This window comes from Dermochelys coriacea, chromosome 1 (assembly GCF_009764565.3).
Source record: "Dermochelys coriacea isolate rDerCor1 chromosome 1, rDerCor1.pri.v4, whole genome shotgun sequence".
Lineage (NCBI taxonomy): Eukaryota > Metazoa > Chordata > Testudines > Dermochelyidae > Dermochelys > Dermochelys coriacea.
Genome location: NC_050068.2, coordinates 197,651,255 through 197,668,852, shown reverse-complemented (window position 1 = coordinate 197,668,852; position 17,598 = coordinate 197,651,255). Strand labels below are relative to the sequence as shown.

General features: G+C 38.7%; 1 protein-coding gene across 22 annotated transcripts in view; it reads right to left on the bottom strand.

The window, feature by feature from the left end:
• The window catches only part of LOC119844474 (ABI family member 3 binding protein), a 411,236-nt gene that overhangs the window by 68,920 nt on the left and 324,718 nt on the right, over positions 1 to 17,598 (bottom strand). For 20 of the 22 annotated variants that reach the window (XM_043511028.1, XM_043511059.1, XM_043511093.1 and 17 more), the window contains 7 exons: positions 14,411 to 14,485; positions 13,506 to 13,580; positions 12,937 to 13,011; positions 10,672 to 10,746; positions 6,860 to 6,934; positions 6,292 to 6,357; positions 5,130 to 5,204 (listed from right to left, as the gene is read on the bottom strand). In XM_043511028.1, coding sequence (XP_043366963.1) covers positions 5,130 to 5,204; positions 6,292 to 6,357; positions 6,860 to 6,934; positions 10,672 to 10,746; positions 12,937 to 13,011; positions 13,506 to 13,580; positions 14,411 to 14,485 — 516 coding nt within the window. The remainder of the gene's footprint in view (positions 1 to 5,129; positions 5,205 to 6,291; positions 6,358 to 6,859; positions 6,935 to 10,671; positions 10,747 to 12,936; positions 13,012 to 13,505; positions 13,581 to 14,410; positions 14,486 to 17,598) is intronic. The other 2 variants (XM_043511114.1, XM_043511140.1) reach the window with 2 other exon arrangements.

Here is a 17,598-nt window from a genome sequence, read left to right as displayed (position 1 = left end):
AAAAAGGCTAATGTAGAGCCCATCTTTAAAAAAGGGAAGGAGGATCTGGGGAACTACAGGCCAGTCAGCCTCACCTCAGTCCCTGGAAAAATCATGGAGCAGGTCCTCAAGGAATCAATTCTGAAGCACTTAGAGGAGAAGAAAGTGATCAGGAACAGTCGGCATGGATTCACCAAGGGCAAGTCATGCCTGATTAACCCAATTACCTTCTATGACAAGATAACTGGCTCTGTGGATGAGGGGAAAGCAGTGGACATGTTATTCCTTGACTTTAACAAAGCTTTTGATACAGTCTCCCAGAAAAAGAAAAGGAGTACTTGTGGCACCTTAGAGACTAACAAATTTATTTGAGCATAAGCTCACGAAAGCTTATGCTCAAATAAATTTGTTAGTCTCTAAGGTCCCACAAGTACTCCTTTTCTTTTTGCGAATACAGACTAACACGGCTGCTACTCTGAAACCAGTCTCCCACAGTATTCTTGCCAGCAAGTTAAAAAGGTATCGGCTGGATGAATGAAGTATAAGGTGGATAGAAAGCTTGCTAGATCGTCGGGCTCAAAGGGTAGTGATCAATGGCTCCATGTCTAGTTGGCAGCCGGTATCAAGTGGAGTGCCCCAAGGGTCAGTCCTGGGGCCGGTTTTGTTCAATATCTTCATAAATGATCTGGAAGATGGCGTGGCTTGCACCCTCAGCAAGTTTGCAGATGACACTAAACTGGGAGGAGTGGTAGATACGCTGGAGAATAGAGATAGGATACAGAGGGACCTAGACAAATTAGAGGATTGGGCCAAAAGAAATCTGATAAGGTTCAACAAGGACAAGTGCAGAGTCCTGCACGTATGATGGAAGAATCCCATGAACTGCTACAGACTAGGGACTGAATGGCTAGGCAGCAGTTCTGCAGAAAAGGACTTAGGGGTTACAGTGGATGAGAAGCTGGATATGAGTCAACAGTGTGCCCTTGTTAGGCTAACAGCATTTTGTACTGTATAAGTAGGAGCGTTGCCAGCAGATCAAGGGAAGTGATCATTCCCCTCTATTCACCATTGGTGAGGCCTCATCTGGAGTACTGTGTCCAGTTTTGGGCCCCACACTGCAAGAAAGAAGTGGAAAAATTGGAAAGAGTCCAGCGGACGGCAACAAAAATGATTAGGGGGCTGGAGCACATGACTTATGAGGAGAGGCTGAGGGAACTGGGATTGTTTAGTCTGCAGAAGAGAAGAATGAGGAGGGGATCTGATAGCCGCTTTCAACTACCTGAAAGGGGGTTCCAATGCAAATGGTTCTAGACTGTTCTCAGTGGTAGCAGATGACAGAACAAGGAGTAATGGTCTCAAGTTGCAGTGGGAGTGGTTTAGGTTGGATATTAGGAAAAACTTTTTCACTAGAAGAGTGGTGAAGCACTGGAATGGGTTACCTAGGGAGGTGGTTGAATCTCCTTCCTTAGAGATTTTTAAGGTGAGCTTGACAAAGCCCTGACTGGGATGATTTAGTTGGGGATTGGTTCTGCTTTGAGCAGGGGGTTGGACTAGGTGACCTCCCGAGGTCCCTTCCAACCCTGATATTCTATGATTCTATGATACTGGAACAAATGATTAAATAATCAATTTGTTAAAACCCTTAGGTTAATAGGGTGATAAGTAACAGATTTGTCAAGACCTATCATGCCAAATCAACCTAATTTCCTTTTGACTTAGTGGATGCGGGGAGGGGGGAAGCAGTAGACATGATATATATTGATTTTCAAAAGGCTTTTGACACAGTTCCACATGACATTTTCATACGGAAACTAGGGAAATATGGTCTAAATGAAATTACTACAAGATAGGTGCACAACTGGTTGAAAAACTATTCAAATAGTTATCAGTGGTTCACTGTCAAACTTGGAGGATGCATCTAGTAGGGTCCTGTGTCCGATACTATTCAACATTTTAATTAATAATTTGGATAATGACTTGATGAGTTTGTTTAAAATATGTGCAGATGACACCAAGCTGGAAGGGGTCACAAGCACTTTGGATGACAGGATTAAAATACAAAACTATTGTGACAAATTGGAGAAATGGTCTGAAATCAGCAAGATGAAATTCAATGAAGACAAGTGCAAAGTACTATACTTAGGAAGGAAAAATCAATTGCACAGCTACAAAAGGGGGAATAACTGGCTAGGCAATAATACTGCTGAAAAGGATCTGGGGGATTACAGTGGATCACAAATTGAATACGAGCCAACAATGTGATGCAGTTGCGAAAAAGACTAATTTTGATGTTCATATCTAAGGTGTGGAAGATAACCATCCTGTTCTACTTGGCAATGATGAGGCCTTGGCTCCAGTATTGTGTCCAGCTTTGGGCATCACACTAAGATATGAAGAAATTGGGCATGTTTAGCCTTGACAAAAGAAGACTGACTATCTGACAGTCTTCAAATATGTTAAGGACTCTTATAAAGAGGATGGTTTATATGGATGTCCACTGGAAGGAGGACAAGTAGTAATGGGCTTAAACTGCCACAAGGGAAGTTTAGATTAGATATTAGGAAAAACTATCCTTATTATTAGAAAGTTAAGTACTGGAATAGGTTTCAAAGAGAGGCTGTGGAATCCTCATCACTGGAGGTTTTTAACAACAGGTTGGACAAATACCTGTCAGGGATGGACTAAATATACTTGGTAGTGCCTCAGTGTGGAAGGGGCTTGACTAGATGACCTCTCAAGGTTCCTTTTAACTCTACATTTCTATGACTCTCTCAACTGGTATTTGGAATTTCAACAGCTCCATTAAGAACGGTGACAGGTTTCAGAGTGGTAGCCGTGTTAGTCTGTATCAGCAAAAACAATGAAGAGTCCTTGTGGCACCGTAGAGACTAACAAATTTATTTGGGCATAAGCTTTCGTGGGCTAAACCCACTTCATCAGATGCATGGAGGGGAAAATACAGTAGAGAGATAGAAATACACAGCATATGAAAAGATGGGAGTTGCCTTACCAAGTGGGGGGTCAGTGCTAACGAGCCAATTCAATTAAGGTGGAAGCGGGCTATTCTCAACAGTTGACAAGAAGGGAGGAAAAATCACTTTTGTAGTGCTAATGAGTTCAATGTAATCTAGGTGGCCCATTTCAAACAGTTGACAAGAAGGTGTAAGTAACAGCAGGATGGAAAGTTAGTTTTTGTACTGTTGCCATATGCATATTGTGAAGCTTAAAGAGCAGCCCAAGACTACAGTCCAGACCAGTCTCTGATATTAATGCTGATCTTAAGAAGGTTCTACCAGTTTTCATAATTAGAAATAAAAATCACCAAACGAATTATAAAAATTATAGACACATCACGGCAGCTATAGTTTTGAAAGTCTCTGGTCCTAATTTCCCTTTCAAAGAATCAGACCCAGTTTCTTTCTCTCTCTCTGTTGATAGTTCCACCCACATTCTTCACATGACTGAGGCAGGAATGAATCCTTTATGAACCACACTGATTGGAAACGGTGGCCAGAGGCTCCTAAGCATTGTTTTTGAAACACCTGGGTCCCTGGACTCTCTGACACACAACCATTTATACAATTAAATAAATTCTACCAAGCTAGCTACTTAACATTTTCCTAGGTCTTGGCAACTCAAACTCCCTCAACATTTTTTAGGTTTGGAAAAGTAGAAGGAAACATCTTGCTTAACATTCACCATCACAGCCAGATCCCTAACCAAATAGCGCACAGACGTATTCATTCTAAAAGATGAAGAGTTTATTCTGCAGCACAGCCACTTAGTGAGAAGTTAATATTCAGTCTCTTTCTAGTGACCGCAATAAGTCCATTACAGACATTCTATTGAACGATGCTTCAGCAAATGGACAACTCCCTGCACAATCCCATCAGCTATTTCAAGCTGTTCAAGGGGGGTCTCTCTCTCTCTCTCTCTCTCTCTCTTTAGTGGCAACGAAGTGTGTTGTTTCATTACAATACGAGAATTTGTCAGCACTTCTCTGGTATAAACCCTAATTTCCGATCTTCAATTTGAATGCTGTTCTAACACTTTTTTTCCCTCCAAAATTTCATCCTGCTGCAAACTGATGGATTGACAGTACTGGGCCTGACTGAAGGCCTCTATCAGTTCTTAGAATTGGGACAGCACAGGCAATGATGGTGCAAGTGTCCTCCCATTATATAGCCAATGTGTCTCAGCCTTGACCTGAAAGGATCATCCTTAAAGGCTATAGGATAGTTCCATCTCCTTGTCCCAGTTATCACTCGCCACTGGGTCTGCCAAACAATGGTTTCTGTAATGCAGATAACCTGTTTGCTGGGAAATGGATCAATATGTTCAGCTCATTTCACATCTAAGCCAATGAACAAACATTAGATCATGAAAACTTTGGATTACTAACTACTCAAGCAGAAGTGAAACCACAGATTCAGAAGTAAGACTTAATTTCTGTTATCCCTATGTATAGTTTATTTTACAAACAGTTTGATGCTGTATCATCTCCTGTGATTGAATTATAGCATACTTAGTTTAAACAACTCCATTTGAAATTTATCTGCAAAAATGTCTTTGATCTTCTTGGATTACCATGCAAGCATATAAGCCCTTTTTTATTATTTTATGCATTTTACCATTGCTTACCATTATCATCATCATCACTTGACATTTCCTCTTGAGTTACAAAAGGACATTCCAAGTACCAATTAAGACGGAAACTACTACAGTAATATAATTAAATGGCTGAGGGCAGTGGTGGTTCATGAAACTGTTTTCTCATCATACCCCTAGAGTGGTAGGGAACTTGATCCCAGCTTGGAACCCCATGACCGTAAATATACTGTGGTTCTCCTTAATATCCAATTAGCTCAATTTGAAGCTATAAATGGACCATATATAAAACAGTAGGGAATATATATATATGCTTTTTATAGTGATGCTCAGTCATGATAGGCATAAACTAAGCACCATAACATGAACAGAAAACAGTAAATGAATTACAGTATTCCAGTTAGAGAATTCACTCCCATAACTAAGTAAAACTTGGTCCAACATGAATTCAGAGAAAACTAGATGGATTGAACAGATAGACTCCTGACTTTTTACTGATACACTCAAAAAGACTGCAGAGAAAGCATATCTGTAAGCATTACCTGTTGGTGTCCCACCCCATTTCATCACTCCAGCAGTTTTTGTTCTACCAGGTCCTGGTGTTGTCTTGTTTAGTGCTGCAGAAACAATAATACTAAATTGCTCAGATCTTTTTTAAATTAAAAAAAGAAAACACTGATAGCCAGGCCACTGCAAACTGAATTCCCTATTGGTTAGAGAGGAAATGACATAATAATGGTATTGTGGCTCATGCATTTGATTAAAAAACAAACAAACAAACATGCTATTTTAGTCCACAAATTGTGTCTTCAAAAACCACTTTATCTGAATGTATGCAAACCCTTTTTAAAAATGGAAACTACCAACTAGATATGGTTTAATATTCTTTTATTCCACGTTCACAGAATGGCTGCAGAATCCACCAGTTGCAAAATTTGATTGCACAATACAAGCTCTCATTGAACAAATAATAAAAATTTATGTGAACAAAGTCCCAACTGCTCTCATAAAACTGTGCAGCATGTTGAAAATTGAAATTCTAGGAAATTAAAAAAAAATTAAAACTGATATTTGTATTAAATTTAACATCAGCAAGGACTACAGAAGAAATAATGTACTGTTTCTATTACTCATTTACATATTTAATTAAATAAAAATCTTGGTCTTTGAATTTACTTGAAGATGCTACAGAAATTTCAGTGGACCATACTGTGCCACTAATTCTTAAGCAAAACTCCGCATTTATTTCAACAGGGAATTCTGCTTCAAAATCAGTGTTGTGAAATGGCTCAATGTGTCACAGAAGTTAACACAATGCACTGCAGAAATTGGGAGTCTGATATGAAATGTAAACTGAATTTATCAGAGAATATGGGAACCCTGGTTACTACTGTTGGTTAAGCAGTTATAAGGTACTTTCTAGATTATGCTATGCATTATCTGTGTCAACAGCTTCTATACAAGTTGGAAATAATGAAACATCTTTTTCAAATGGAAAAAAATTAGAAACCAGCTCTTTGAAAGTTTATCCGATTCAAAAAAATTCTCAGTAAAATAGATAAAATCAGCAATGGAAAGACTACATCAACAGACCTACTCAACAGAAAAGAAAATACTAACTACTTCACAGCAATACTTAAAAGATACAGCTAAAAGTAAGTGAAGCTGATTAAATAAGGACATTTTGAAAGAATACTTCATTACCAGGTCTGGTCTGTGGCTTATCAAATATCTTGGATCTTGCAGAAGTGAGACGCACTTTATGTGGTGCTGAAAGAGACAAAATGAAGTTTAAGTGCCAAGGTTGTGAGGAATAGCAATGATCAAGGGAGACAGGCCCAGTCAGTGCATTGAAGCAAAATGAGCATGTGACAATTCTGTAATTTTCAACATATTAATTTAGTTGCACATTGAAAGCCTGTGCTAGTTTGTTTAGGAGTCAGAAGTTAACTGCAGCCAGTCTGTAGAGTCTAGCTGGCAACATTCATGCTTAGTTTTAAGAGGAGAAGACATGAATTATTTTACACTCAGTTACACAATTGCGTATGGATACAGAGTCAGTTCTGCAGGGTGTTTGTGGCCTTAAGAAATGTAATTAGAGTCTGTAAAAAAACAAAGAGTCCAGTATTCCAGATAAAGGTGTGAAAGTTTTCAGCATCACTCAAGAGACGATGTCTGCAAGCAAAATGAAGAAATCCAAAGCAATGAGAGCATGTGCTGGTGAAATACAGTGACAGCATCAAGTTTAAAAATGTGAAGTGTTGGCCATTACCCAGGGTTGCCTCTGTTTTGCCAAATGGTTTTGATATTTTAGGTTTAATGGTTTCTGTATGAATCACATAGGAAGCTGTAAATGTAAAACAGAAGTCAGTAACAGCTGAGTTAGTCACTATCATCTTACACCAAAATACAGTCTAATAGGCTCTACAATTCTTTGCACCATAAGCAGAGTTTGTCATTTGGCTGCTGAACCTAGTAGCCATCCTACGCTAGCAACACTGTAAAATAGTTTTTTAAGAGTCTAAATGAAGAATAATATCTTTTTCATATGAAACTATAGAGAAAACATTTAAGCAGACAGAATGTCATTGCTCAACTTGGAAAAAGTGTTATAGGCCTACATCAAATATCTCATCTGAAAGATGGCTGAATATATTAATACTTTGCACTTCTGTAACACTATCCATCTGAGAAACAAAACACAAAGTAGTAACATAAATGCATTAAACTTCATATGATCACTGTGAGGCAGATAGTAGATTTTGATTGTACAGAAATCAAGTATATTTAAAGCAAATGCTCCATGGGGGAATATCAACTTTCATATTATGAATATTCCCCACGAGATTTGGGGAAAATAGACACTTTTTCTTAAATATCTTTTTTAAGAATAGCAACATTCCCTGCAAGTTTCATTTACTTGACTAAAAACATGAATGAGATAAAATTCTGAAAACTGGTTTCTGAAAGTCCCTGTATTCATTGTCTGAAACGTGCACTCAGCTATCTTTTTGTGCCTTCTTCTCAATTAATAAGGCGGCGCTTATGCATCCATAACTCCCACTGAGGTTCACAGAAGCTGTGTGTATGCAGGGCTACATAGTCAGGAAAAAGGGGGAAGTCATGATTAATCAGGCTAATTTTAATTATTTAAACTCTATCCCACAGAATTCCAATGAAAAGTATCACATGGTAAGTAATGTCTTTCTCAGTCTTGTACAGTAACTTCTTCAAGATGTGTAGTCCCTCTTTGCACTCCACTGTGGGGCATGCATGCGCTCCACGTGTCTGAGACCAGAAGATTTTTTGCCTGTGCCATTCTCCTCCTCATGCTCTGAACTGAGAACATAAGAGGCGGTGCAGACTGACTGCATCTCCATTTCCTTCTCCACCATGAATCATGTGCAAAGGAACCAAAGCAGAGGGGAAGGAGGGCAGATAGTGGAATATCTATAAGGACAACATATCTCGAAGCACTCTAGTTCCTAATTACCAGTAATGTCTCTTTCTTATTAGAGTGATAGTCCCTATGTGTATTCCACTGGGGGTGACTGACAAGCAGTATTCATTGAGGAGAGTGTGGAGGACCTCTGTGGTACCAATGACTGGAAGCCTGCTCTGCTGGAAGATACGTTAGCTGTTGAAACTTGTATCAGGATCGTGAAGCTATGGACAGAATGCCATGTTGCTGCTTTACAGATTTCAGTGAGAGGACCATCACAAAATGAGGGTATCAAAGCAGCCTTGGCCCCAGTTGAGTGGGTTCTCACATCTGCGGGGAGGATGGCTATTAACTTGCAACACAGCACAAGGCAGCCTCATATCCGCTTTGAAAGTCTTTGTGAAAAGATCACTTCCCCTCTCAACCATTCTGCAAAGGACAAAGAGTCTAGACAATATCTTCTTTGTAGGTAGAATGCCAGAGCCTGGTGGATATCTAGAGAATAAAGTATCATGTCCTCACTGGTGACATATGCTTTTGGGAAGAAAAAAGATGAGTGAATTGTTTGATTCAGATGAAAATCCAAGATTATTTTAGGAATAAATTTAGGGTGAAGTCTTAAAGAAATGTTGCCCTTTTGGAAGACTGTGTACAGCAGATCAGCCATAAGGACCCACAGCTCACCTTATCTTCTAGCTGAGGTGATGGCAACCAGAAAGGCAATCTTTATAGATAGATGGGTCAAAGAGCATGAGGACAGGGGGTTAAATGGAAGCCTTGTTAATGCTGAGAGGACTGAGGCTTCATCACAGGAGGGAAGGTTCTGAACTGAGCAGAAGGTTCAGAAGCTAGGGTGACCATCCTGAACTTCAATCTGCAGATAAAGACACTGAGCTGTCTTAGATCAGAGTCTCCATCCTCCTTTTTGGAGGGGGGATTTGAAAGTATTTGATTAAATACCCTTTGCCCACTGTTGAAGGGGTACCAGCTTTGTGGTTCCTGATGAAGATGGGATTCCACTTCTTGAATGAACAACCTCTTGTGAAATTGGTTCCTGAAGAAGGGTGGAGAATGGGTTTTGATAGGAGAGAGGAGATTAACTCTATAGCGTAGCTCTATCATCTATAGAATGATGTGAAGAATGCATGTGTCAGTCATCATCATCTGCCAAGCGTGGGAGAAACAAGCTACATGGCCACCAAATTGTGTACAAGAAATCTGGGAGGACAGACATGGCATCTGGAATAATTTGGTCCCCATCAAAAGTGTTTCTTAGCAGCAGGTTGGGGTTGGATGGAGGAAGGGGGGGAATGTTTGCTTGCTCTGCTGCACCCTCTGTCATTCCCATGGTGGTTTATAGCCCCTCTGAAGATAAAAGGGGTGAGGTGCCAGTCACTGCTTATACCATTGTGGCTGTGGAATTTCCTCCACGGTACTGGAGTATAGATCCCCACAGAGCAGAGGGTTGCCTTTGAGTCCTTCAATGAGTGTAATGAATTACCAGCCTTCTCACAAAACAGACTGTTGTCTTCAAAGGGAAAATCCTCCACTGTAGAATGGACTTCCCTGAGGACTGAAGCCATGACACTCTACACCAGACAATAGCCAACACCATCAATTGGAAGGCGTGTACACTGCATCAACTGACGTTTGGAGGAATGATCTGGTAATCAATTTACCTTCCTCAATGAGTACTTGGAACTGCACTCTATCCTACAGCAGCTGGTTAGTAAATTCTGTTAACTTAGAGTAATTCACAAAATTGTATTTAGACATTAATGCCTGGCAATTTGCTATGCATAAATGCAGGCTGGTTGAAGTAAAATCTTTTCTCCTAAATAGGTTCAGAGAAAAGCTTCTTTATCACAAGGGGGTGGATCTTGGTTGATGTTGCCTGTATCTTTCAGTGACTGCTTGGACTATGAAGGAGATTGGAGCAAGGTGTGTAAATATAAATTCTGCTCCCTAGATTGATACAAAGTACTTCTTTTCTGTCCTCCTTGGAGCGGGGGAATATATGGCTGGGGTATGCCAGACTACCTTGGCAGGTTCTAAGATGGAGTCATTAATGGGGATTGCCACCAACTTGGTAGGCCCCATGCTCTGCAGAAAGTTGAGGGGTTTATGAGGGGAGGATCTGGGGCAACAGCAACCCTCCTTCATAGGTCTTGGAATTCCAGAGCACAAGGAGAAGGGTGCAGGTGCAGACTAATGGAAACTACTAGCAAACATTTTTCAGTTGCAGGCAGATGTGCACCCCACAGTGGAATACACACAGGGACCATCACTTGAAGAAGAATCCTTGAGTTCCAAGGACAGAACTAAATGAGATTAGCACATTTTGTGCATTTACCAAGCCAAATCTTGCTCATGGATGTGCATGCACAATTTTTTTTTCCAATGGGAGCAGCACATGTCCATTCAAGGGCACAATTTGGCTCAGATTCTGAGCCCCCTCCTCCCCCTCTAAAAACATAAAGTATGGTATTTGGGCTTCTGAGAAAAACTAATATGTACCTGGAATACAGTGTTCTTGGTAAAAATGTATACACCATTTGACTTTAAAGTGAAAAGTGCACTCATCCACTTCAGAGATTGTTAACCGTCTCAAAACACTGAATTAAGAAAAACAAATCAGTTACCAGTTTTCAAGTGTGGATTTTCAGTTGTTAGAGCAGTTTGGGGCTTGGACGAAATCTGGTATGTTTCATTTGGAACTGGAAGTGAAAACGTCAGAACTTATTAAATGTACATCATGTCTTCTTAAAATCAGATGCTACATATTAAATTCAAGAAGGAGGAGGATTAAAACTCTGTTTGTGTAATCCAGAAGTGAAAAGGTTCAGTGTTGATAACCTGGCTCAAAATCATGCTTTAATTGAAAGTATAATCTTTGAGACTAGGAGGATACAAAGCATTAATAAGACAGGCAACAGAAGATTAGGAGGTCAGGGCAGTGCATTGCAGATGACAGTCCAGCCTTGTGCATGAGATGTGTATTCCTAGAAAGAACAGCAAACTGACTGAAAAATGAGAAGCAGTATTATGCATGAGCCTTGGAGCATGACCAACAAGTAAACAAAAGGGAAAGAAACATGGAAAGTTTAGCTATTGATAAAAGAATAATTCCAGTCATCTTCCAAAAGCAGAGGGGAAAGGTAATGACAAAAACTGGCAAAAAAATTCTCATTGCCCAAAGCCACTGTAGACCCATCAACAACACAAACTGTTACAAGGTTAACTGATCTCAGACGCACTGTTTTTGGAGCAGTAGGAAATAAAATATCAGCGACTCTTGGGATAGAAGCAAAGGTCAACTTAGTAGTATGCGGGGTCGGGATCAAAGACCAGGTTTTTCTTTTACAAGATAAAATAGCACTCTAATTAAACAATTGCCAGCTACAGAAAATTCATTTTTCAAATACTTAATTCAAGTATTCACATGTATAGGAATAATGCTTTTCCTATTTGTTGTACATTTTAAATTTCCTCACCATTCTCTTCTCAGATGCACACTTCTTCGCAGTTGTGTTAACACTAATGTCCACTGATGCGACCACTGATAGCTCTAGTCAACTGATTCCTCCCGTAAGAGCGACTCGGTTACTTATAAGGATGTCTCTCAAAATCATCCTTTAAAAAGTTAACCTTCTCTTTTATTAACTATCTGTTTCAATTTTTATTTGTGAGGTACAACAAAAAATGTACAATTCTGTAAAGAACAGAGTTATTGATAATATTCTCTCAGTGCTAGAGGATTGAGAAAAAGGAAATCATTAAAAATGTCATCAACTATAAAGTCTGCCTCAAGAGCAAATATAATTGACAATTCAAAGACGAGGGTTGGGGCCACCACTTTGGAAAAATTAAGAACTCCTTTTTTTCCTGTCATTACTCACCCTAAAAGTTTTCCTTATTTAATAATCCAACTAAAACTGAATACTTGGAAGATTCCAAAAGTATTTGGATAACTTTCCCTCATTCTTGTGCACAAATACATTTCAGGATTGTGGCCCGGGGCTAAAGAATCAGGAGTCTCCTCCCTTATAACAGTGCATCTGTATTATCTAATGCACCTATCAAAATAGTATCTGAGTCACCACTAGTTTTTCCATCTCTCCTATTATTACTGATTAGAAGAGTCTCTTTTCTTAGGGAAAATGCAGATCTTCAAACTGAATCTTTTGCCTAGAACAAAGTGATCTAGAAAGTACCATCCCTGGCCAGATTCTTCCCTCAGTTAGATGGTGTAAATCTGAAGACATCTACTGAAGTCCATGGCATTATTCTAAGTTTGCACCTGTTTAACAGAGCAGAAAGTCTCTATTCTCTGCAAGTTCCAGAGAGGAACACTTCTGTAAAGTCTTACGAGCTTCAGAATACAATGCAAGGCTCATCTTTCTTTGGGCAAGCCTGAGCTTGGTTAGTGTCACCAGACTCTTTTGGAGTCTGATTCTGAGACTGGAATTCAGAGGATAGTTGAAAAGGTGAGGAAAGCCTTATCAATTCATGGTTCCCTTTCATACAATAATTTCCATAAGAAGAGTGATGGCCGCTATAGAAATGCATATATATCAAAGACACATCAAGGGGTTCTATGGGTTAAAAACAATCCATGGATATTACTTAAATTCAACATGAAACGACCGTGAACAAATGGCTGACTTGTCACCTGCTTTCCACAAGGAGAGATTCAAGTCACGCTAGCCCATTCAGTGTCCTCTTCTTTTACAATTCACTATTGTGTGCTCAATTAAATAAAATGACCGTAACATCTTTCAATATGCCATGTTGGTCAATTCATCAAGGCACTAACCAATGTCAACATGTGTAGCTAAGCTAGTGCCACAATAACATTTTTAAAGATTGTAAGCCTCTATACCAAATTACAGAAATAATGCAATTACCAGGTTTAGTCTGCGGTACTTCTGGCCTGACAGATGTTTTGGGTTTGGATGGAATGAGTTGTGTTTCTTTTGGAGCTGAAAGAAAGAAGAGGGATTATTATTGTATTCTTCAGGAATCATAGTTCAATGCCACGTTTAGCTCACAGAAAATACAAGCCTGCAATAAAGACAATAACAATTTCATGATTTTCTGGAAGCTGAAATAAAATGACTGCTCAAAAGGAAGAAAATTAAGAGTGCTGCGCTGTGGGATGACTTGATATAGTGATCAAAGTGGCCAAAATTCTGATACTCTGAGAAAGCAGGACCACTCAGTTTTGACAGATAGATAAGAAATAATAGGTTAATGGGTGCCTCTGAGCAGGTCTGATAGTGGCAGAGAGATCATTTCGAAGACAGAGCTGTGAGTCTTCCATGGCAAAGGATGTGCATACATGTAGAAGGAGAATGAAAGAGAATGAAATGTTGCAGCACCAAATAACTTTCTAGAACATGTTTTCTAGAAGAGTTTTCTTTGGTGAAAAGGGAAAAATATCAATATAACAATTTCAGTAAGGAAACTTCTTTACCCAATGTTGCCTTTGTCTGTTTAGAGGTGACAGAAGGTTTTGTTATGAGTGGTTGTGGGGACGTTTGATGTATTGCTGTTGGGGAAAAATGCAAAGAATCTTAGATACTAAAATAAAAAAAGAATAGATGAACTTCAGTTTTGCACACAAGATAAAACAAAAACTGAAATGGAAATAGGTAGCATTTGGGTTATTCAAAGCAATTGCCTTGCTCCCATCCCAAAAGGGTCAATTTACAAATCACAGAATAACACAATATCAATTGTACTGACTGTTGACAGAAACAAATTGACTAAGATCTTCCTTGTAGCTTCTTGCTTTATATTTATAATACAATACACAAGCAGTGGTGAGATAGATATAAAAGTATCCATTTTAAAATTGTTTTTTGTTCTGATATAATACTACTACTTAGCTCTTATATAGCACTTCTAATTAGTACATCTCAAAGCACTTTACAAAGGAGGTCATTATAACGATCCCCATAGGGGAAGAGTAAGACAAGATAAGAGAAATGACTAGAAAGTAATTAGAAAGGATTTCATGTATGCAGCCACCCAAACGTTTTTTAAAAAAACAAAACAGCGAATCTTCCAGTACTGAAACAATGACGGTTCATCATGTGCCATTCCTTGAAAATCCTTTGGAAAAGAGAAATAGTGGCATGGGGTTCTCCCTCTCCTTTTCGGGACTATAAATCTGTCAGCTTTCAAGTATTTTTGGTTTTCATATGCAGAGGTGTACATTTTGCCATCACTTACCCCAGCGCAACACAACTGACTAGAGCCGCACAGGAATAACTCAGGAGAAATTGGCTGAATGCTTCCGAAAAGCACAACAACTGAGGTCTGGCTAAATGAATGATTAAACCTCAATATACAGAATTACAAAAATGACTCAATTACCAGGTTTGGTCTGTGGCATCCCTGGCTTGATGGATATTTTTGGTTTAGTAGGCATGAACTGTTTTTCACTTGAAGCTGAAATAAAAAAAACAAACACACACCCCTGGATTATAATTGCAAATTTCTTTAAGGAAACACACTGTGATTGCGGCCTTCAAGGAAATGTGTGTCCAATAACCTGTGAGGCAAATTATGCAAGCGCAACGCTGAAAATCACTCAGTATGAATGCCCAAAAAAGAAGAAAAAATTATGCTGCATTTTGTTTCAATAGTAATTGCTATGTATGAAGTGGGTGGCATTCCCAGTGTTATGAGAACGTCCACCTCTGGATGAAACAGGAGAAAGGTGTTGACAAAAAGAGACACAGAACACGATACAATGAAGGGGCTGCTCAAGCTAACCTGACAAAAGATAATTTATTCAGACACTACTGGCCAAATTCTTCTGTATGTGAAAGCCTGAGGACAGAATTGGACACTATGTTATTTTCCTGTTAGTCCCCCCCTCCACCTAACTGGATCTATGGATCAGCCCCCGATTCCAGCTACAAAGTTACTCAATTCTAAGTTGTTCTACATATCTTTCAGCCAAGAACTCTTCTCATGCAGCATATCCTCAACTGAAAAACATATTAGGAATATGCTTAGTATTTATGGCAAATTTTTTTTTAGGGGTAGTGGTGGGGTCTGTGATACATATTGGTGTGAAAAAGCAATGGACAGGGACTATCATATCCTCACGATAGGCAAATTCACCACTATGTGGATATTTGGGTGTTAAAGGCAATTCAAATAAAAACATTATAAACCCACATGCTGAAGAAACTTTTCACCCCACGTGTGGGATCTCAAGTAACCTAACGTATATACAATAATATCTGGTGAAGATGTAGATAGCTCACACTATCTGCTAATGCATACATCAAGTACTGATTCTTTTGCTCTTTCAGAGCAAAAACAGGACATTGTTTTAGTAAAATATTAATATAATACAAAATTTTAATTTCCAGAGCTACTGAGAAATAGTATAAACCAGCAATTACAATATAGATATTAGTATCTACTTAGATGGAGAAAAGTTGCACCAATTTAATTTTCAAAACATTGGCCAAGACCTATCTACGAAGCTGAGGCCACACGTCTTAGACTGCTGATTAAGACAGTTGGAGTCATGCACTCTATAGTTAATACTATACGAAGTATAGTACTATACGAAGTACTATACTACTCTACGAAGCATCCATCTTCTCACTACGACTGATCAAATTTACAATGAAAAAAATTTATTTCTGCCCACAAGCCCAAATAAAGGGTATTTATCTCAGATTCATTCAGAAACTCTCCAACTGGGGCATGAATAATTGAAGTTCAGAATAAAAACTGTGTGTTTATGTTCCACCCAACCTTTTCTGAAGAGGACTGACTGGGAGCTAGTTGAGGTGACTGGAGAGATGAGATAGAGAGCTGCTGCTTGGAGTTGGGAAGAGATTGTACGTGGTCCATTTTTATTTTTGTATGGTCTATGGTGGCAGTTAGATTCCTATAGTTTTCTTTCAGTTGTCTTATATAAATTGTGTAAAGAGCTCAAAACCAAACATGGGTGCAGGAAACACCTTTCAATAAATACCTTTTAAATAATGACTTAAAAGAACTGAATTTATGAGACACAATGAAGAGTGTTACATATTTGGATATCAGTTTCTGTCACCTGATACTACATTTCCAGCAACACTTACTTGTTCTATGAGTCAAGTCTCTTCTTACTGGAAAAGATATGAAATCTCAACAATTTAGGAAATCTCCTTGATCTTAAGAACTATCAAGGAAAGGAAACTGAGTGAAATATTGTAGGTGATGTCCTTATTAACAGAGTTGGGTAAAACTGGTAAAAAAATAAAAAAGTGCCAGGAACACTTGTGTGACTTTTTTTCAAATTTGTTCCACATTTTGCAATCATATCATTTCAATTTTCAAAAAAATCTAGGCAGGTTTAAAATTATGCATAGAAAGCCTGAAAAAAAGCAACAAGTCACTTTCCTGAAAGACATTTTAACATAAAAATTCATGCTTGTATGCTTTTTAAAAGATGCCACTGTAGGATAACCACTTAGCTTTCAGCCCACTGCTTACCCAACTTAAAAACCATGTGGTTTTTATGAGGCAATATCACCTCCATCCTTTATTTCAAAAATGTGATATTTTTAGAAAGTAGTTCTACAGTCGCTGCAAATTTTTGGATAATGAAAAATATTTTCTATAAAGTAGTACTAAAAAATTTGGAAATTTAATTAAATTGTTCCAATTCACTCAGAAACAGGAAAACTTCATTAAAAAACTCACAAGTAAACATTGCTTTATTTCACCAAATTCTATTCATTGAAAATAGTTGAAAATACTCTGTTGAAATATTGGAAGTGTTTTTCCCAGAGTTTCATGAGCAAAATGATCAATCATTTCCCTATTCCTTTCCTAAGATCTTCCTGAGTAGCTGGAAATGGCATTTAAAAGATTATGTATTTCAAGATCAGGATTTAGCCATATAGACAGTCCTAGCAGTAAAAAATCCATCCTTTTTTCCCCATTGTAGAGTTAAGGAGAGAGACAAGGAATACACTGACTGGCAGGATGATCTCATGGAAAGATAATGCTCCTGGATTTCCATATTCTATTACAGAACAGATAAAAATAACTTGTGAGGCAACATTGCATGTTTTGAAGATTTAAATGTTTTCTCCTAGAAAATTCATACTGTCTGAAGAAAAAGATTCCCTAAAGTATGTAGGCACCTTGAATTTGTTTCTAATTATGCTAGGTGATGAGATTGGGGGTGGGACTGGGGGTGCTAAGAGGCTGACTGCCTCAAAGAAGGCCTTAGAGAGCTGAAATTTTTATTAAAATAGAGAAGTGAAGGCAAGACAGGAAAGATGATCTTATCAAACCAGAAAGGGAGAAAAACAAAACAAACAAGGAGCATGAAGGGCAATCCAATTCTAGGAAGTTGAGTGAAAAGGAAAATGGTCACTCAGTTACTAATTGTCTGCTTTCCAGAGTTGGGCTTGAAGTAATGGGAAGCCCAAGACACAATCAGATTCTAAGGGCTTGTCTACACAGTGCAGTAAAGCGCATTAGAAAGTTGTGACTTGTACAGTGCTCTAATGTGCTCTGCACTAACTGCCCCACCTAGACCA